Here is a 22210-nt window from a genome sequence, read left to right as displayed (position 1 = left end):
CATCTTATGTTCTTCTATAAAGGAAGACAATACATACATATATAAATATGTACAAAACATATGCAAAAGAAATGAAGATAATTTCAGCACTAGCAACAAGATGGAATCAGCTTTTACTGTATGTAGGATCCCAGTAAGATCTGCTGGAAAAGGGGAGAGGGGGGAGGAAAGAAAGAGTGAAAGAATGCATGACAACTGTTTTTTGTTTACATTTCACAATTCTCTCTATCTCTTATTTATTCATAAATTCTTCTCCTATCTATAAGTCCAATAGGTAATTTTTTTCAATGCCTTGAGATTTTTATTTAAAGTTTGTTTCAAATTCTATCCCTCCCGTCTCTTCTTCTTGAGATAAGCAATCATATATAGTTTATACATGTGCAGTTATGTAAAATATTTTCATAAAGTCATTTTGTACAAGAAGATTGACATGAGAAAAAATGAAAATAGCATGCTTCAGTATGTATTCAATCAATATCAGTTCTGTTTCTGGAGACAGATGGTAAGCTTCATCATTAGAACTTTGGGATTGTCTTGGATCATTGCATTTCTGAGAATATTTAAAATCATTTACAATTCTTCATTGAACAATATTGCTGTTCATGTGTATAATATTCTCCTGGTTCTGTTCACTTCATTATGTAACAGTTCATATAAGTCTTTCTTTCTAGGTTTTTCTGAAATAATCCTGCGTGTCATTTCTTATAGTAAATGAATATTCCATTACAATCACATACCACAGCTTATTTAGCCATTCTCTAATTGATGAGCATCTTTTCAATATCCAATTCTTAGTCACCACAAAAAAAGAGATGCTATCAATATTTTGTGCAAATAGGTCCTTTCCCCTTTTTTGATGTCTTTAGGATAAAGACCTAGCAGTGGTCTTGTGGGATCCAAGAGTATGCACAATTTTATAGCCCTTTTGGCATGGTTCTAAAATTCTCTCCCAAAAAGTTGAATCAGTTTACAATTCCACCAACAGAGCATCACATCTGTTTCCCCACATCTCTTCTAACATTCAATATTTTCCTTTTTTGTCATATTAGCTACTCTTGATAGGTATGAGATGGTGCCTCAGAGTTGTTTTCTCTAATCAATAGTGATTTAGAGTATTTTCTTATATGACTATAGATAGCTTTAATTTCTTTGTTGGAAAACTGCCTGTTCATATCCTTTAACTATTTATCAGTTGGGGAATGACTATATATTTGAGAAATGAGACCTTTATCAGAGATGTTTGTTATAAAATTTCCTCCAAAAATTTCTGTTTTCTGGAAATTAAGGTTGAGTTGGATTTGTTTGTGCAAAACCTTTTAGCTTTATATAATCAAAATTATCTATTCTATATTTTGTGATGTTTTCTATATCTTTTTTGAACCTAGATGCTTCCCTTATCCATAAATCTGACAGATAAACTATTCCATGCTCTCTTAATTTGTGTATGGTATCAACCTTTATGTATAAAGAATGTACATTTTGTACATATACAAAATAAGGTTCGTCTTATTTTGGTATAGGGTGTGAGATGTTCAACTATATCTACTTTCTGCTACATTGTTTTCTAGTTTTTTTTTTTTTCCCAGCAGCTTTTGTCAGTTTTTATTCTGAAAGCTTGGATCTTTGGGTTTATCATATACTAGATTACTATGGCTATTTACTATAATGTAATTTATATCTAATTTATTCCACTATTGCACATTCTTTTTCTTAGCCAGGACCAGATTGTTTTGATAATTACTGCTTTATAATACAGTTTGAAACATGGTATGGCTAGACCACCTTCTTTTTCATTTTTTCATTGATTCCCTTGATATTTGAGTTTTTACCTTTCCAGTTGAATTTTGTTATTATTTTTTCTAACTCTATAAAAATTTTTTTGATAGCTTGGTATGGAACTGCATAAATAAATGAATTTAGGTGGAATTGTCATTTTTGTTACCTAGGTTTGAACTACCTGTGAGCAATTAATGTTTTTCCAGTTGTTTAGATCTCAGTTTATTTTTATTATTGTTTTACTTGACCTATAAAGTCGTTGGTATAGGGAACTTCAGGAAAAGGATTTCTACTGTAGATTAGCACCTACTCTTCAATCAATCTTAGAGAGTTGTTTGGTGGCACTGAGAGTTTAAGTGACTTTTTTAGCATTGCGCAGAAAGTACGAGTATGTGGTGAAACTTGAATCCAGGACTTCCTGATTCCCAGGCTATTTTTCTGTTCATCATGCAGGGCTGCACTTCTATTCTTTGATGGATTCATTCTTTAATAACAACAATTTTAGCTAACATGTATACAGTATAGCAGTTACTATGTACTAGGCACTGTGCTAAGCATTTTACAATTGTTATTTTATTTGATATTCTATTGAAAGATTGCAAGCAGTACTGCCTTTGATTTTATTACATTTCTGATACTTTCTATAAAAGTTTCAACGAGATGTCATACATGCTGAGGCCCTGAAAGCATTTCAGCTTCTTCAGGTTTGGAGTTAAGGGGGAGAAATAGCCTTCGCTGAATGGGCACATGCAGTGTTGGGTTTGTAAGTTCTGGGAGTACTTAAAAACTTCCAAAATTATGATTTCATCTTTGTGGTTCCATCTCCCTTCACTGTTACTCTTCAAAATTCTAAGAATTTTGAATTCATCAAATGGTTCAGTCAACGGTTCATTACCCTGCTACTGCCAACATTCAGATGAGCCTCTCCAGGCTTAGCAAAACTGGTCTTCCAATAACAAATGTTCAGTTCCTTGCTGGCCCTGTATCTGAGGTCTTTTCATCTCTAGAAGAACTTTCAGAACTTGGACTCAGATGGCACAGTCTTAGAGGGATCAGGATCAAGTCCACATCATTAGCAGAATTAGAGGAGGGATTTATATTTTAAAAAAACCCAACTATTTCTATGGTATCCTAAAAGGAATAAAGCTGGTCTATTTTTTAATTTAAATAAGTCATCACCAAGATGAAGAGTTTGAATCTTTGTAAATTTTCAACCCTGCAATAAAGCAGCTTTTGATGTACTTAAAATAGCAGTTCCAAGGGTATGTTGCTATGGACAGTTTCTGTGAAAGAATGTAAACTCCTCCAGTGCCTAAAAGTACTTGACACATAGTAGGTGCTTAATAAATGTTTACTGATTGAACAGGGATTTCCTTCTAACCCCCTTCCCCTCCAGTCCCTGATCCCATTGAAGGCTGGACTTAAGCACTGTGCCCAGGAGAAAGCTTTTTGGCACATGAGGAAAGAACACATACTTACTGGGCTCAGCACACACTCATAAAGAACTTCCTAAGTGTCAGGCAATTGAAGATTCAAAACAAAACAAAACACCATAACTACACAACCCAAGTCCTTAACCAAGGAGGGTGGTATATGTACACAGTTAAATATAATGCAAGGTAGGAAGTAATGGAAGCAGAGGAGAAATCCAAAAGTGTTCAAAGAAAATTGAAACAGAAAGGATGCTCTTAAATGATGGGATCAGGAAAAGCTGAAGGAGGGTGATACATGACCTGGGTTGTGAAGTATTTCACCAGGCATTGAAGGGGAGGACTTGGAGATGAGGGGATAGGGAGGGAGGGGGTGTCCAGTACAAATTCTTCATTGGGAATATAGAATAAGATTGAGAAATGGATCCAATTTGGCTGGAATATAGAGTGTCCAAAGTAGAACAATATGAAAGAAAATTCAAAAGGGAGGCTAAAGCTAGACTTGTAGAAGGCCCAAAATGACAAACTGAAGAACTCAGGGAAATTCAGAATCCTAGAAGGTTTTTGAGTAGGGGAGTAACACAGGCACTCCTGTGAATCAGGAAGATTAATTTCTCAGCTATGTGAAAGATGGACTAGAGAAAGAAGAGGTTAAAAGCATAGAGACCAGGTTGGAAGACATTACAACAAAGGTTATCAGAGATGATGGGAAGATGAAGGAGGGCGATAGCAATGGAAATGTAAACCAGCAGACTGATAGAGTGGAAATATCTAAAGGTCACACAGTTTGCCTCTTTGCCTAATGTGCTAGACAATACCTAAATTATTATTACTCTATAGTTATTCAGTCATTTTTTATTTGTGTTTGACTCTTTGTGACCCCATTTGGGGTTGCCTTGGCAAAGATACTGAAATGGTTTCCTATTTCCTTCTCTAGCTCATTTTACAGATGAGGAAACTGAGATTAATTACCTTTGTCAGCTAATGTCTGAAGCTGAATTTGAACTCAGGTCTTCCTGTTCCAGGTCCATTGTTTTATTCCCAGTGTCACTTGGCTACTTAAATTCAGAGGATATTGTTATAGTTCTTTTGCCTACCCACTTCTCTATAGCTATATTATTGGAGTTTGGGGGATCCAGATTTGTTAATTCATTGGAAAAAGGAACTCCTGGTATGGAAGTCCCCTCTACCAATGCAGATCAGTACTATCTGGAGCACTGAGCTGTAACTTGCCTCATATCACTGAGCTTGTATGTGGATTAGAAATGGGAATTGAACTCAGGTCTTCTTGCCTTGGAGGCCAGCTTTCTATGTACATCTCTATTGTGCTTTTATTCTCAGTCCTTTGTAAAAGATTCTCCAAGTTCCTGGCTGCCAGCTAGGTGGAAGGCCTATTTTGATGAGCTTGAAGGGGTCACTAGTGAGATGTCTCATATAGAAGAACCTTTAGTGAAGCAGTAAGTTTGCTCAGGGCCACCAGCCAGGCTTGGGCAGTCACAATGGCACTGGGTGTGATTAATTAGAAGCGGAAACATTGCATTGTGTGAGTTTCCAAAAGCTCTTGGTTGCTTGGTGGGGAAGTTTCACCCCCAGGGTAAGGACTGTTGACACAAAGCCATCACTTAAACCTTCCAGCCACAGAAACCCAAGGTTCCTAACTTGTCCCAGGCTCCCCACCCCAGGCTACAGAGAGAGCCACGGTCTGAGTCCATCTGGAGAGGTTCCAAGCCCTTTGCTGGATAACATGTCAATCAGGCATCTAGCCCAGCCAGAAGAGAGGCCAGAAGCCTGAGAAAAGAGCTCTCCAGTCTGCCTCTCCCTGCATCCCTTTCCTGGACCTTCTCATTGGATCTTGTGTATTGGGCATCCGCCTGCACACCCTAAATCCCCAAGATGGGGCAATCTGCGTCATATCCCAGATTGTGTTGCAAGCCCACATCTTGCCCCAGGGAGGTGTCAGCAAAGTAGGGGTCCGGGGTGGGAAAAAAGAAAGCAGCTTTACAACATGAAACCATGTCCTGAAAGATGGAAGCAGAGCTGCAATATGTCTATTCTGTTAGATCTATCTCCACCAGAACTATTTTCCTTCAAGGGAAAGTCTAAGCCTTTTTCAGAATTCTAGATAAGTTCCATCAAGCGATCCTCAGAAACCAAAAGGCAATTGCTGGACAATCCATCCAATATCCTCAGTTTCCTTATTGTCACCATGTCAGACAGCCTCAGATCTTGGTGGTTAGGGGGCAGATAAAGGACAGAATAGTTCATTCTATTCTGGACACCACATTTTAGAATGGAACTTGATAAATGGGAAGGTATCCCTCTGTGATATGGAGAAGTGTTATTTCATTTTATAAAATATTTGTATCTCTAGTCCCTCATACAATGCTTGGTACATGGAAGACTCAATAAATGCTTATTGAATGGAATGGAATCATAAGGTCATAAATCCTTAGAGGTCACCCATGAATTTTACAGATGGAAAACTGAGGCCCAGAGAAATTAAATGATTCATCTAAAGCATGTGGACAATAAATCTCTGGACTAAGATTCAAATACTTGGATTTTCTGACTCCAACCTAGAGTTTTCATCCTGATGAGCTTAAAATCCTTGAAATTTCCACAGTGTATCATGAAACCAACATCATAAGATGTTGAGCTGCTGCCTTCACATTTTGACTCTGCCCCCAGTCTGACCATTATGTTTAACTTCCATCTTGTAATTTCTCAAATGGAAGAGTCCAATTAGGCATTCTAAAATGCCATGAAAATAAGTAAAGTGGATATTAGATGAAATGAATTTAATGATAATAATAATAACCTAATTTATATGACACACTTTATTCCAGGGATTATACTAAGCACTTTACAATTATTATTTCATTTGGTCTTCAATGTAACCCTGGGATGTAGGAGCTATTATTATCCCTATTTCTCCTTTAAAGGAAACTGAGGAAAATAGATATTTAAGTGACTTGCCCACAATCACACAGCTAGTGTCTGAGCCTGAATTTTAACTCGGGACTTCCTGACTTTAAGCTGGTGCTCTATCTACTGAACTATCCAACTGGATGGGAAAGTGTCATTAAGCATACATACTACATGCCCATATGCAAATTCCAGAGCCCAACAGTATAAGGATCTGTCTAGCCACCACAGAATTCCAAAAAGCAGTGCATAATTTAGTTCTTCCTTCAGTCTTTTCTCTTCCACCTCCTTGATTTGATTTGGCTTTCCTTTATTCCTTACTAATCTTATCTTTCTCTGCTTTGAATGGTGCATTGCTGAACTGAGAGCATTGCATTGAAGGGGAGTGAATGAAAAGTAGATACAATATAAGAGTTATGAGTGTGATTTAGTGATAAAGGCTCTGGATCTGAGCCCATAAGACGAGTTTGAATCATCTTTGCCACTTAATTCTTGTGTGACTTCAGGTAAGTTTTCACTTTTCTGAGACTCATTTCCCTCATCTATAAAATAGAGATCATAATACTTGCTCTCTTGACCTCACAGGGTTGTTATAAAGAAAATGTTTTGTAAGTCTCATAGTGTCATGTAAAAGGAAATTGTTATTAAGAGTGTGAAAATTCTCCAGATGGTTTATTAATTCCATGAATAGCTGTTTAGACAATGAAGGAGCCCTTGACTTCTTGAAATTCCAATTACTTTCATCACTGGGGAGGAATAGTTTACTAAATATTATTAGCAGCAGGCAGCTGGTTAGTTAAATGTGGTCTTCTGTTGTGGAGAAATCAATCTATTATGAGGACAGAGAGAGAGACAGAAACTTGTTAATTGAATCCATGAGTAACCACGAATCTCACCTTCTAAGGGCCAATTGAAGATAAAACTAAGGAAGTTAAAGTTGGTCTCCACCTACCCACCACCTACCCTTTCTGGAACTTTTTCTCTCTACACATATTCCTCCTTCTCTGGTATCCAGTAACCTCAGGCTACCCCAAGACTACTAGAGCATCCCAATTTGCAGTTCTACCCAGGACATAGGCTGTGTTCTAGATGTTCCATTCCTTCAAGACAATGTTCTCAGTCAGCTGTCATGGTTTGGAGAACAATCTAATCTTTGGATTCAAACTCTGGTGTTAATGAAAAAGATAAAAGTATGTCACTTCTGGTGATGGTGAAAGTGAGTGTCAATGAGAAGTATCTAGAGGCTTAGAACTGGATGGAACCTCAAAAGCCTAAGAAGAGTAAATCTTTCCTGGGAGCTATAAACAAAGTGAATTTTAAATGGTGTCATTCCAATCTGTGATATACTGACTGAGAGAAAGCTTGGAAGCAAGAGGACCTTCCTAAGACCTCTCACGTCTATACTGTATGTTCCTTTCTGGCTAGACAGGTGCTCTTTTCTCACTTAAGCCATTGATCTTGGCTTCCTCTCTCCAAAAGCATTAACAATTTCAGGGTTTTTCCTTCTTCCCTCTTCCTCTACACATTTTCTGATAGAGTTTCTGGTTTCCAAGCAAATGATCAGAAGATAGCTCATAGAAAACAAATGGCTTTGCATGAACAAAATCAGTGAAGATCAAATAAAAAGAAGCTGTCAAGTGAGAAAAAAAAACCACTTTGCATTAAATAAAACTGACAATAATTTGATATGCAAGATAAGTAGGAAATTGATATAATATATAAAACCAAGAGAGACAGAGTTTCTAGAGAGTTGGCCTTGAGGGCAAGACCTGGGTTCTAACAAGTAAATGGATGAATGAAAAAATATTTATTACAAGCTGCCAAGCACTGTGCTAAATGTTACAGATACAGGTATAAGCAAGCAAGACAGAACCTCAAGGAGCATACATTTTTATAGAAGATGAGAGTATTTTTAAGAAAGTGTTTTGGACAGAGAAGTCAGAAGGAATTGGTTTGAAACCAGAAGTTAGATGGCTGACATGTTCTTTTCAGGAATGGTAGCATTAATCTGATCAACATTCTTGGGGGTAGAGTTAGAAAGAGATGTGTGTGGTGGGGAAGGTGATCATATGGTGGTATGGCATGGGGGTAACCCGGGGGGGGGTGAACCTAAAGCCAGTAGCATTGTTCAACTATCCAACTCCAGAACCACAAGATGGGAGTCCAAGATCCAGCCAGAGTTGGGAGATGGAGAACAAATGTCAGGAATACAGCTGTAGCATATTCATATTGTCTATGTGACCTGAGGCAAATCACCTTTCTCAGGGCTTTAGGAAACTTTCTAAGTTTACAAGTTGCAGTGAAGGTACTGACTTGTACTGATAAAAGGGAGTTTTGCCATTCTGAAGTTCCATATACCAACAAAATCATAGTTTTACTTCATATCTAGCTCCCATCCTATATAACAGTAATTCTTGAACTTTTGTTATTAAAAATTTAAGTGTCTGAGTTTTATCATGCAAATAATTTTGACCACATGGCCCCCAGAAAGAGTCTTGGGTACTACCAGGGATATCCAGACCACATTTTACATCTCTGCTATATAAGACCATGAGCTGTTCACCAATAGATAGATGGTTAAAATATAGGAAGTTTTTAAAAGATCTGTAACTCTTAAGCTTCCATATAAAAATAAGATCCAGTATGAGAGATGCAAGTTACAACAAATCTGAAGTTTCACAGAATAGCCTACAACTTGATAAAGAAAACAACAACAACAAGAAAGGAAACAATCAACATTGGAAGAGAAAAACAAAACTAAATTGATCTATCAATTCTGGATAATAGCTTGGAATTAGTCCAGCAAACTATTCTTATCCTTTGACCCAGTAAAGAGTCACCCTTCAACTTATACTCCAGGGAAGTCAAAGGCAGAACTAAAATTTGGACATAAACATTCCTGGGCAACAGGACTGTGGGAATGAATGGAGAACTCACCTCAAGGTGCCATTGGACAAATCATAATATCTCAATTTTCTTGGTCACTTTCTAAATATACAAATTATAGAGCAGGTGCTGAAACGCATCATCCTCCTCTTCCCCACCCCACCCCCCAAAAAAGGAAAAGAAAAAAAATCATAGCAGCCCTTTTTTGTGTGGTGGCAAAAAACTGGTAACCAAAGTGAGCAGCCATGGACTGAAGAGTAGCTAAACAAAGTATGGTATATGAATGCAATCAAATATTATTATACAATGAGAAATAGTGAGTCTGGTGGAATCCCAAGAAACAATTCGTGTGAATTGTTACTGAGCAAAATAAGCAAAACCAAGAGATCGCTATTCTGTGATTACAAGAAAGCCAGTGAAAAGGAATAGAAAAAAAACAGACCTCTGAGTAAATGGGTCCTTAAATACAGATAATGAAACAAAACTTCCTCCTTTTAACATTGGATCTGGGCTCTCAGAAAATTGCATATGTTGTCAGGTGAGATCATTCATCTGACAGTGCTTTGTCACAAGGCAGGGTCCTTTGGAAGGTTGTCAGGGAGTGAGGAGGGTTATATAACCAAAAATGAGTATAATGTAATATAGTGTATAAAGAGCATGAATAGAATTTTTAAGGGGTGAAAAACAATAAAAATGCATGAACTATTCTATCCATCTCTTTGAAATCAAAAGAAAGTTTCAGTTTGAGATAAATTTTTAGAGTTTGTGACAAAGTCACATTCTGTCCTTGGGTGAAAAGAATGAGAAGGGACAACTGGAACTAAACCTGAAAGGTACCTATAGTGTGGGATGTTTTGTCCTCAATTTAAAGTTGGTTCTGTGGAAGTACAAGATTTGGAATTGTAGGACCTGGGACTGAATCCTAGAAGCGGCTAGGGAGCACAAGGATCTGAAGTCAGGAAGACTCAAAGTCAAATAGGCTCTGAAAATTACTATAAGTTACTTCAACTCCAAATGCCTTAGTTTCCTCAGTTATAAAAAGGGAACATAATAATAGTACTTAAGATTGTGGTAAGGATAAAATAAGATAATCTTTGGAAAGTGTTTTTCAAACCTCAAAAGTTCATATGAATTATGGTTGTTATTATTAATAGTTATTATTATTAATTAGCTGCTAACTGTGTGATCTTTGACAAATCACTTAGCTGTCCCTTCATTGGACTAGATGGCCTATCAATATAACTTCTCAGTTTACAGATCTATGATCCTATAACTTGTGAATTCTCTCCCTGCAGGAAGCCCGAAAGGTCTGATGATCCGGCTGGTGAATGGCTCTGGTCCCCATGAAGGACGTGTGGAGGTGTACCATGACCGACGCTGGGGGACAGTGTGTGACGATGGATGGGACAAGAAAGATGGGGATGTGGTGTGCAGGATGCTGGGCTTCCGAGGAGTGGAGGAGGTGTACAGGACAGCTAGATTTGGGCAAGGTAAGATGTCGAGATGAAAAATGGAAGACTAGAGTCTTCCCAGTGAACCCACTGACCCTTCAAAATGACCCTAGAAAATCCAGGACCTGGATTGTCCCAGTTTTCCCGCTTACCATGGGCATGTCACTGAATTTCTTCAAGGTCTCAGTCTTCTCATCTAGAAAATGGGAAGAATAGACTACATCCTTCTACCTCTAACAGTCAGCATCTTGTTTTGTGGATTTAGGCTTGAATTTCAGCTTTGTTCCTTCCTACCTGTGTGATCTTGAATACGACACAACATCTATATCTTCAAGGAGTTCAAGGATACCCATTTGTAAGAGGGATTCTACTTCTTTTTGGCCTCAGAGGGTAGAACCAGAAGTAATGGTATAGGGTGCAATAGGCAAATTTAGGCTCTGTGTCAGGAAAAACTTTCTAATAATTAAAGCTGTCCCAAAGTGGAAAGAGCTGCTTCAGGATTCAGAGGTGGTAACAGCTTCTTTCACTGGCCAGAAACCCCAAGGGTCTTTCCCTTCCAGATGGATATTTTTTTGATTAGTTAAAAGAGGTCATTCTCTGTCTGATTTTTCATTTAGCTTTAATCATTAAATGGGTGTTGCCTCAGTCAAACTGAGACCTGTTAAAAATCTTAGCTTATAATTGTACAATATTTCAGAGTCTGATTCTTTTTGCAACATCTTGCTGCAACAGCAAAATAACAGTTTGGTCATGTATACTTATTATGTATCTAATTTATATTTTAATATATTTAACATCTACTGGTCATCCTGCCATCTGGGGGAGAGGGTGGGGGGTAAGAGGTGAAAAATTGGAACAAGAGGTTTGGCAATTGTTAATGCTGTAAAGTTACCCATACATATAACCTGTAAATAAAAGGCTATTAAATTAAAAAAAAAAAATCTTAGCTTAAAAAGGCCAAGGTCTCCCACTGCATCCAGGGCCATCTTCAGTCATCCTGCTCTCTAACTGGCCATTGGACCCAGAAGGCTCTGGAAGGGCAAGTGAGGCAGGTGACTTTGTGCAGTCCACTCTCACTTCGGTCCAACTCACTTTCATATCTCAGCATCACCGCTATGATGTCATGGTCAAGGATAAACAAGGGCATGTACACAAGGGAGGTTTTTAAATTTTTTTTTAATTTAAAAAATTTTTAATTTAATTTTTAAAGTGAACATTTATTATTTATTGAATATCCATTATTTAATACATTTTTATTCATCAGACATACTAAAGATACTAATGTAACATAATTTTCAGTAACAATTAAAATTCACTTAAAAAACAAGATGCAACATACCAATTTTTTTTTGGAGATACTGTATATATACACACCTGTGCTCAGAACATTTCCTCCTAGATAACTCTTGTCTGGAGTGTTGTAGTGAGAATTTTTGTTCAGGTAGGGGCTGGATGAATCAAGAGGCCCCTGAGATCCTTTCCAACTGTGATTCTCTCTTTCTCCTCTATTTTCTGTTTGTTCAGCTATAAAAGGAAGATGTCAGAAAAGATGACTTCTAAAAATCTCTTCTAGCTCCAAATCTATGAACTTCTAGTTTCCAGAGAGCAAATTGAAGCTGGACCAGGTGGAATATTTTCCATCCTTCCAATCTTTTGTACTCATTTCTCTCCCCTCTGCCCATTGCCAAGTCCCTTAACGTTTGGGTGGCATTTATTCAAGCAACACTTGTGAAGTTCATTGAGAACATCTGGCAGAAAACCAGCTGGTTTCCCATGATGTGTCCTCTCTCCTCTTTCCAGTAAAATCTAGAAACTGACAGCCACCTGGGGAGTTCAGAAGGATTTTTGAGTTTTGAGGAATTCAGCCCTGAGGAAAAAAAACAGTTCTCTCTCTTCCTTTTAAAGCTTTGGACTTAATTTCAACAGATTTCCTTAAAAGAAATAGATGTCACATTGTTTACAAGAGGAAGAAACAGAAATAGTTCCCAATACACTATGGGGCCCCCACCATGACGCCTTCTAACAAATGACAACAAAGCCATTTGTGAAATAAAATCATGAACTTGTTCGGAAGGTCTAAGTAATGTAGGTTTGTTTAGAACTGGCAAGCACCATCAGCCTAAACCTGTGTGATCAGAGAGGGAGTGTAGCTTCAGGAAGGGTCTGCTTCATTCCCCTCCTTTTACAGAAGAGGGAGATGGACTGGGCAGTTGCCATCCAAGGTCAGACAAGTTAGTGTCAGAATTCAGAGCTGAAACCCAATCTTCTGGCTCCAGGTCCAAGGGGATCTTTCTATTATACCACATCCCTCTCCCCTGCTCTAGATGTTGGCTAATACATTTATATAATCACCTCCACAAAATCCCCAGGCTTTTTAGACATTTTTGAGAAGCATCTTAAGGGAATTTGGATTATTGAGGCAGGATATTAAAGTTTCTGCCATGTGACAAATTATTCCCATAGTTGAAGCAGCTGCGGGGAAGGAAGGAAGGAAGGAAGGAAGGAAGGAAGGAAGGAAGGAAGGAAGGAAGAGAGGGAGGGAAAGATGAGAGAGAAAAAAGGAAGGAAGAAAGGAAAGAAGAAAAGAGAAAAGAAAGAGAAGAAAAAGGAAAGAATGAGGAAAGGAGGAAGAAAAGGAGAGAGAGAAAAAAATAGTTATCGTATCTATTTCCTGCCAGGAACTGTACTAAGTGCTTTACAAATATAATGAAATAATATAATATGTATAGTGAAATAAAATCATGGCTAGAGAGACAGCCTTGGAGTCAAAAATACTTGTGTTTTGTCCTGCCTATGGTATATGATACATATTTAATCTTTCAATGACTCTAGGCTACTTTTTGAATCTATAAATTACAGACCAGTTCCAGCTTTGATTTTTGTGGAGAAAATTTCCATAACAGAAATTCTCTATTTCAATGGAATCACAAGTTCTAGCAAAAACAAAAATGTCCCTGGCATAGTTCTTATTTTAAAGATAGAGTCACTGAATGTTAGAGCTGGAAGACATCTTATGGATCCTGTAGTCCATACATACACACATATATATGTATATGTTTATGTTTACATATACATGTGTGTGTTTATTGAGAGACAGAGACAGAGAGGCAGCTAGGTGTTGGAGGGGACAGAATGTTGCATCTGGGGTTAGAAACACATTAGTTCAAATTCATTCTCAACCTATTACTAGCTCTGTGACCCTATGTCATATAACTTCTATCTGCTTTAGTTTCCTTGATTGTAAAATGGGGATAAGGATAGTACCTACTTCCCAGAGTTGTTATGAGGATCAAAGGAGATAATATTTATAAAAGACTTTGCAAATCTCAAAGTACTATAAAATGCTAATTATATTTATTGTTACTATTATATGAATTATTAGGTATGGTAGAAAGAGCATTATATATGGTGTGGTAGAAGAGCAAGCAGATACAAGGATTTGGAGAAACATGGGAAGTTAATACATTATAGATATGTAAACAGAAACAATTAAAAGAACAACATACAAAGTTACTACATTCATGTAAATTAAAAGATCACCAAAAGGAAACTAGATCCAATATGTAGAATCCTGGACCAGATCTTTAAAAGGTACTATTTAGTCCAATCTCCTCATTTGGTTTTATTTTTAAATATATTTTATTTATTTTGTTAAATATTTCCTAATTGAATGTGAAAAAATTAATATTGTTTTTTAAAAAATCATTTTGAGTTCCAAATTGTCTCCCTCTCACCCAGATCTCCCCCCACCTTGAGAAGGTCAGCAATTTGATAATTAATTGTGACATCATGCAAATCATATTTCTATATTAGCCCACATTGCAAAAGAAAAGACAAAAAAATAGAGAAAGTTTAAAAAGTATGCTTCAATATGCATTGAATTCATCACTTTTCTATTTAGAGGTGAATAGCATTTTTCTTTTCTTTATTTTTTTTTTTTTGTTATACATGTATATTCATTTTTTACATATTTCCTCATTAATTTGTGTTGGAAGAAAAAAATCAACACAAAAGGGAAAACCACAATAGAAAAAAAAAAGAAAAAAAAGTGAACACGGCATATGTTGATTTATATCCAGACTCCATATAGTTCTCTCTCTGGATGCAAATAGCATTTTTCATCCAAAGTTTATTGGGATTGCTTGGATCACTGAACGGCTGAGAAGAACCAAGTCTGTCTTAGTTGTGAATAGCATTTTTCATAATGAAATCTCTTAATTTTACAGATAAGGAAAATGAGCCCAGGAAGATTGATTTACTTAGCTAAGGTCACAAAGGCAATAAGCATCAGGAGTAGAATTCAAACTCAAATCCTCAGACCACTGAGCTAAATTCTTTCTGCTATATCATTCTACCTCAGAGAAAGTGAAAAACCAATAATGCTCTCCATGAAAAGACAATGAAATATATTTTCCCTCCTTTTGGCATAAAAAAAGGCAACTATTAGGACAAAAATGTTTTTGTGATAGTCTTTTTGCTCAACTGTTTTCTTTGTTATAAGAGAATTTCCCCCAGCCTTTTTGGAGAGCAATTTGGAACTATGCCCAAAGTGCTATAAAATTGTGCATACCCTTACTGGGTCTGTATTCCAAGGAAATCATAAAGGAGGAAAAAAGGATACATATGTGCAAAAATGTTTTATAGCAGCTTTTTTTGTGTGGCAAGGAATTGGAAAATGGGTAGATGCCCCTCAATTGGGGCATTATGCCCTAATTATGAGGAAGTTATGAAAGTAATGGAATATTATTGTTCTATAAAAAATGATGAACAAGATGATTTTAGAAAAGCCTGGAAAGATTTACATGAACTGATGCTTAACGAAACAAGTAAAACCAGGAATACAGTATACACAATAACAGCAAGATTGCGTGATAATTAACTATGAAAAACTTGGTTCTTCTAAGTGGATCAGTGATCCAAAGTAATTTCAATACACTTCTAATAGAAAACTCCACCTGCATCCAGAAAGAAAACTATGGAGAATGAATGTAAATCAACACATGCCATGTTCACTTTTTTTTTCTTTTTCTTCTGTTTTTTTTTTTTCTTGTGCTTTTTCCCTTTTGTTCTGATTTTTTCTCTCCCAACGTGATTCACAAAGAAATATATATTTTTAAAAATTTGATGTACATATATGGGCAGAAAAAAAAGAGAACAAGAAAAAAGTATTTAAAGATTAAAAAAAATTTTTAAAGGAAATTTTCACTTTAAAGATTAGTGGAAATGATTGGATTATTTCCACAAATGTCACTGAGTTGTTTTTAAATTTTAAATTTTTAAAAAACATTTCAATAGTATAATAATATACCATATATTATGTATATTATATATAATATATAATAATGTATATTATACAATACACATGCATTATATAATCACATACATTATATAATATATAAAAATAGTATTTTATTTTTTCGTTTGCATGTAAAGATAGTTTACAACATACATTTTTATAAGACTTTGAGTTCCAATTTTTTTTTCTTTCTTCCTTTTCTCCCTGTCATCTCCCCAAGACAATAAGCAATCTGATTTAGGGTGTACATGTACAGTCCTTTTAAATATACGTCCATATTCATCATGTTATGAGAGAAAAATCAGAATGAAAGGGAAAACCCACGAGAGAAAAACAAAACAAAGAATAACAACAAAAAAGGTGAAATTAGTATACTTTGATCCACATTCAGTCTCCATAATTCTCTTTTTGGATGTGGATGGCCTTTTTTATTCCAAGTCTAATTGGCATTGCTGAAAAGCTAAATCTGTCACAGTTGATCATCACATACATAATCTTTCTGTAACTGTATACAATGTTTTCCTGATTCTAACTCATTTCATTCAGCATCAGTTCATGTTACTCTTTCCTGACTGAGATTTTTTTTAAGGGGTAGTATATCCATTTATTTAGGGGAGAAAAGGAAGAAGAGAAGAGGAAAGGAGAACAGGGTAAAGAAAGAATGGAGAAGAAGTTAGAAAAGGGGAGAAGGCAGGGAAGGAAAGAAGAGAATGGAAGAAAAGGGAAGAGAGGGGAGAAGAGGAAGAGAGGAAATGATTTCAGTGAATTGGAAGAACTGGGGAGTGATCTTTGTCACTTGCTGGTTGTGTGACTTTTATAGCAAGTCACTTAAACTCTTGAAATAATGGATATAATAATGCTTTGTAGCCATTGTTCAGTCGTATGAGACTCTTTGTGACCTCATTTGCTGTTTTTTTGGGCAAAGGTCCTGGAGAGAACTGAGACAAACAAGGTTAAGTGGCTTGGCCAGGTTAATCCACGTTAATCCAAAATGTATTTGAACTCAACTCTTCTTGACTTCCAGACCTCTATCCACTGTTCTACAGAGCTACCCAATTTGTAGCCATCATGTGCTGTATAACTATTTGGCATTATTATTACATCCAATAAAAAGGCAAATGCATATAATCTATGATCTCTTTGTGGGAACAGATAAGACCTAGGAAACTGCTCTCAGCAATTTTAGTGACTTGTCCAAGGCCACACAGCCAGTGTCAGAGGCCAGGTTCAGATGCAGGTCTTCCAGATTCCCAGCAGAGCATTCCATCCATCTCTTAACAAGTGTGAGGAATAAAGTAAGACTGTTTAAGGCCAAACATTTTGATGAGCAGAAATTTTATGGAGGGTTTGCTCTCTCATTCATTCACATATTTAAAAGGCTATTAATCTCTAATTAGTGATTAGTATCACTAGTTTAATGATATAAATAAGGGATACACCCTCATAAATTACTCTTTCTTTTTGCATGATTGAACATTAGCCAGATGTTTTGGATGAATTAATGGAGTTTGGACTTTAGCTAAACTATAAACAGCTTAAGTCAGTTTTTTCTTGGTCAAATCTCCTTGGCTATCTTTTATTTATCTTGGGTGTGATTGATTCTACACTGCCTTTGGATATGCAACTCCTTCCTGAGTAATTAGTTCAGTGATGTACTTTCCAAAAGATATTTAATCTGGGCATTCTTTATCTTTCTGAAAGAGAGTTTGTGTAAGATCTAGTATCTAGGCAAGAAAAGAAGCCTGGGAGGATAAAAAGAAATAGCTATTCATTCCTCTGGCCCTAACTTAAATTCAGGTCAAATCCCACCACAATAAAATCTGTAACCACAAAAATCTCTCTGTAACAAAACTAGTTCCAAGCCCTAGGCAATCTGTCATTTATTTCTAGACATATTCAGTGTAATTTGAGCTTTGAGCATGAGCAGTTTGCCTAACATGGAACCCACCTGAAACTCTGGAATGGTTTTAGAAATGATCGGTCCTTTTGAATTTGGGTTAATCCAGTTAACTGAGAGGTAGTGTGAAATAGAAGAAAAAATTCTGAGTTTAGAGCAATAGGACCTGGGTTCAAATGTTGGCTCTGTCACTTTATACCCATGTGATCTTGGGCAAGTTTTTAAATTATTCTTGTCTCACTATTTTTTAATCTTTAAAATAAAAGAGTTAGAGTAGATAACTTTTAAAGTCCCTCTCATTTGTCTTTCTATGATCATTTAATTTTCATCTACTTTAGCTCTAAATTGAAAGATCCTTTCCATCAGGGTTTCCCTTTTGATGTCCACATTCCTAAAATACCCTTGATTATGGCTTGATCTCTAAGACCAGAGTAAGTTTCCTAGAAAATGTGCTATATCTTTTTGAGAAGGTTGTCACAAAGTCCTGAAAGTAGTTTCTGGTTACTAGAATAGCTAACTTTGGGAAGCTTCTCCCAAGACTCTGAGATCATTTGTTTAGCATTTTAAAACACAGCTTTTTGGAGAGCCACTGAGGGTAAGTAGCATGTAGAATATTAGCTATGGAGTCACAAAGACTTCAGTTCCAATCTGATCTCAGATACTTCCTAGCTACGTGGTTCTTTCTGAGTGAGTCAGTTCAATCTCTGTGATTCAGTTTCCTCATCTATAAAATGAGCAAGTTGAACTTCATGATTTCTAATTTCTCTGGTATTTCTAAGGCAATGATCTTGTAGTCCTTTGAGCTCCATGATTTCTTTCTCACTCTGTCCACAGGCTTCCAGCAAGTTTTGCCATATATCTTTTAAGAAACCCTTTTTTAACATGTTTCCACAGGCACAGGACAGATTTGGATCGATGATATCGCCTGCAAGGGGACAGAAGATAACATCCTCCAGTGTAGCTTCTCCAGCTGGGGGAAGACCAACTGCGGCCACGCAGAGGATGCAGGGTTGACGTGCAGACACTGAGAATGGGCAGGACGGTGCTGCCCTAGTGTGCTGGCGATGTAGCTGCTGGTCTCCATTGCCTATCCCTGGGGAGGCTGGGACCTTGCACCCAGGCAGCCCAGTAGCATTCCTGCTCAGCCCCGGCCCCTTCCCCTGCACTGCACCCCTAAGCCTACCGCTCACTAATGAGCCGCCATAACTCTTTAGTTAGACAGCTGCTAAAAACAGGGCCTCTGGGATTGACTGCAAATCTTTTCCCTCCTGGACCAACTGGATCAACAATTTGCTGACCTTATTCAGTGCCAAAAGTAGCTCCTTAGAATCCATATCATGCTTGTTTTCATTCTGTTGGTAACAGTTAAATGCTGGGAATGTGTCAAAAGCAACTCCGTTATATGTAGTTGTGGGGAGCGGGGTTAGCACGAATAATTAAATCAACAGAAAGTTCCCAAACTGCGTTTGCACTGATGATCTTGACTCCCTGCTCTGCAACATCTCGGTTATCACCCAGAACTCAGACAAGACCCCAGAATTCCGGTCCTGACAAGAACCATGCGTCCTTTTCCTTTTCTGAGACTCAATTTGCTGATGTGTAAAATGAGGGCAGTGGGAAGGGTATTAAAGCTGAGGGAAAGACCAGATGAACACCAAAATACCTGCACCCAGAACTCTTGTGGGTGGGTGGCTCAGTGCTGAGCTGCCTAAAATTAAATATGACTTCCACATACTGGAAGATGCTGATTCCAAAGCCCTGGTGTTATGGAAAGAGCACTAGGATTGGAATCTGAGATTCTTAATACTGATCCAGGATTTGTTTCTCACTTGCTATGGGTCCTAGGCAAGCCACTACTGTTTTAGCTCTCCCTGGACCTACATTTACCCACCTATAAGATAAAAAATGATTCCCAAAGGCCCTTTCTGACACTAAATTCTATGGTCCTATCACTGTCTCTGAAGTCAGAGTAGCTATCAATTGGTAAGTCTTTGCTCTGTCTCAGACTGTTGTATGATGGGGATGGAGCATTCTACTATTTATTATGTAATTGGGAATGTCAGATACTTGGGAGGAGCTGGGAATGGAGAAATAGTCAATGGGCTGGCCATGGGAAAGAGGAGACACCACTGACCTGTGGCTCAGCCCCTCAGGGGTCCTCAAACTTTTTAAATAGGGGGCCAGTTCACTGTCCCTCAGACTGCTCGAGGGCTGGACTATAGTAAAAACAAAAACTTTGCTTTATGGGCCTTTAAATAAAGAAACTTCATAGCCCTGGATGAGGGGAATAATCATCCTCAGCTGTCACATCTGGCCCGCGGGCCGTAGTTTGAGGACCCCTACAGCCTAGATACTGGAAAGTCTATGGTTTTACAAACTTACAAGTTACTAATTTTATCACATATTTGGGTAGTGAGGCCTGTCCCTCACATGTAACATGCATCCATTGTTGTATGGCTTAAAGGGAGGCAGAATAGACACCTCTAGCCTCTTCCCCCCCCCCCTTTCTTCTCCAAGGAAGACTTTCATTTCTGCCAGGAGGGGAAGCAAGAGATTCAGGCTGGAGGCCACTGCTCTCCTCAGGAAGATGGAACACCTGGCCACAGTTATATTTCTCTGCTCCCTTAAATATTGTTAATCCAGGGCATGTGATTTTCAGGTGCAATCTAACTTCTGCTGACTGTTTCATTATAAGCCCAAGCTTTACAGCCAAAGTTTGACTCCCTAAAATATCAGTAAATACACAACACAAACTATAAAGCCTTGTATCTAAGTAAACATAAAAATAGAAATCAAGAGAAAGTATATATAGGCAAATATATACCAGACAGCACAGTGAAGGAGCTCTCTCTTCGAGAGCAGGTAAGTCAGCTTTACAGAGACATGTTCTCTCTCTCACCCAAGGGGAAGTTCCCTGAAGCCTCCAGTATAGCAAGATGGGATAGGGACACACTGGAGCCTGCCAGCTCCTCTCACGCTGTTCAGAGTCTTTTTCTTCAGCAGGTAAGGTTGCAATCTTCTAGCTTCTCTAGCCAGAAGCCAGAAGCACCCACTGTAACTGCAGACCCTGAAGAGCTTGAAGCACAAAGCTTCCTCTCTCAGTCACTGTGCCATATCCCTCATGCAAGTCTGCTGCATTGATCCAGACCAATGTGGGAAGAGCTCCCTTCCAACAGACTCTGGCACTTGGTTTATACTTCAGTGTTTCTCCACCATGGCAGAAATGGGCACATCTCTCAATTATCCATTCAATCTACTATATGATTCAAATCCAGTCCCTACAACAAGCATTCATTAAGAGCCTATTTATGTACCAGGCACTGTATAAGACTATAGGAATAGAAACACAAAAATGAAGCTGTTCCTTCAACAAACTGACATTCTATTGAAAGAAACATGAATGCAGATATATATATATATATATATATATATATATATATATACACACACACACACACACATACTTTTGTACACATACATATGAAGTAATTTGGGGAGAAAGTACATCTTGGAGAAATCAAGGATTCAGAAGAATCTGGGAATGGCTGTATCCAAGCTGCAGTCAAATATTAGAGAGCTGGAATCTATCTGCCTCACCCCACTCAAATGAACTCTTTGCTTAGTTCAAGGAGTCCTTCAAAAACTGGCTTCAGAAACGAACAATGGCCAGAGGGCATACATGACTAGAAATAGAGGAAGTTTGGGGTCCCGGGGAGATGAGCCAAGGTACAAACAAAGCTCATTGCCCTTGGAATCGAACTGTCCAGGGTCCTTGCACATGTGCCATCATTGATTCAAAAGTCCTTTCTGCTCTAGGGGATTCCTGGGTGGTCAATAGTTTCAAATCAAGACCAGTGATGGTGTCTCTAAAGTAGAAAAACTTAAGAGAAGAGAAGCCCAAAGGCAGTCTATGCCTTGAAGTGATTGTTTCGTCTTCCATTCACACTGCTGAATTAAAAACTTGCTGTTTAAGAAGAAAAATAATAGTCCTGATGGGCTCTTTGGAAGTGGAGTCAGAATGAGTATTCTCCGTGGGGATGGAAGGAGGGGAGTCGATAGAACCTTGGAAAGTCCCCTGTTTTCCAGCCAGAATCCTGATTCCATCTCTGTGCCTCCTAGAGAAGGATGTGGGAGAATGGGCCCTATTAAAATACCTCAGAACCCCTAAGACTACACGAGGCTCTGTGGTCCATAAAGTGAAAACATTCCCTAAAGCAAAACCACTCTGGGCCAGCCCAACTGCTGTTGAGGCACATTTTGAGAATGCTAGCTCCATTTAATAGAGTTATTACACTCTTGCCTGGTAGCAGTGGGACATCAGAGGTAAGGATGATGCTATTTTAAGATCCCTGGCTGGTACTTCAAAATTTCAAAATTCCATTATTATTTCAGTATGGGTCCTCCCTACATTAACTCCACTGCCATCCCTCCACAACTCTGTATATAATCTTCATGAGTTGCTAGGGCTGAAATATTCATCAGTCTGTGGCCAATCTGGTGATGAGTTTACTAGCTAGGTTGGTCCTTGGCTTATGGACATTTGCTAACC

At 37.8% G+C, this 22210-nt stretch overlaps 1 protein-coding gene across 1 annotated transcript; it reads left to right on the top strand.

The window, feature by feature from the left end:
* The first annotated feature begins 10290 nt into the window (after positions 1 to 10290).
* LOC116421505 (scavenger receptor class A member 5-like) lies at positions 10291 to 19121 on the top strand. The gene is made up of 2 exons (XM_031951479.1): positions 10291 to 10507; positions 18556 to 19121. Exons 1-2 carry the CDS (start codon positions 10330 to 10332, stop codon positions 18687 to 18689), a joined length of 312 nt encoding a protein of 103 aa, XP_031807339.1. The 5' UTR covers positions 10291 to 10329; the 3' UTR covers positions 18690 to 19121.
* Positions 19122 to 22210: the final 3089 nt, after the last annotated feature.

This window comes from Sarcophilus harrisii, chromosome 2 (genome assembly GCF_902635505.1).
Source record: "Sarcophilus harrisii chromosome 2, mSarHar1.11, whole genome shotgun sequence".
Classification (NCBI taxonomy): Eukaryota; Metazoa; Chordata; class Mammalia; order Dasyuromorphia; family Dasyuridae; genus Sarcophilus; species Sarcophilus harrisii.
This window is presented reverse-complemented; position numbering and strand designations above follow the sequence as displayed.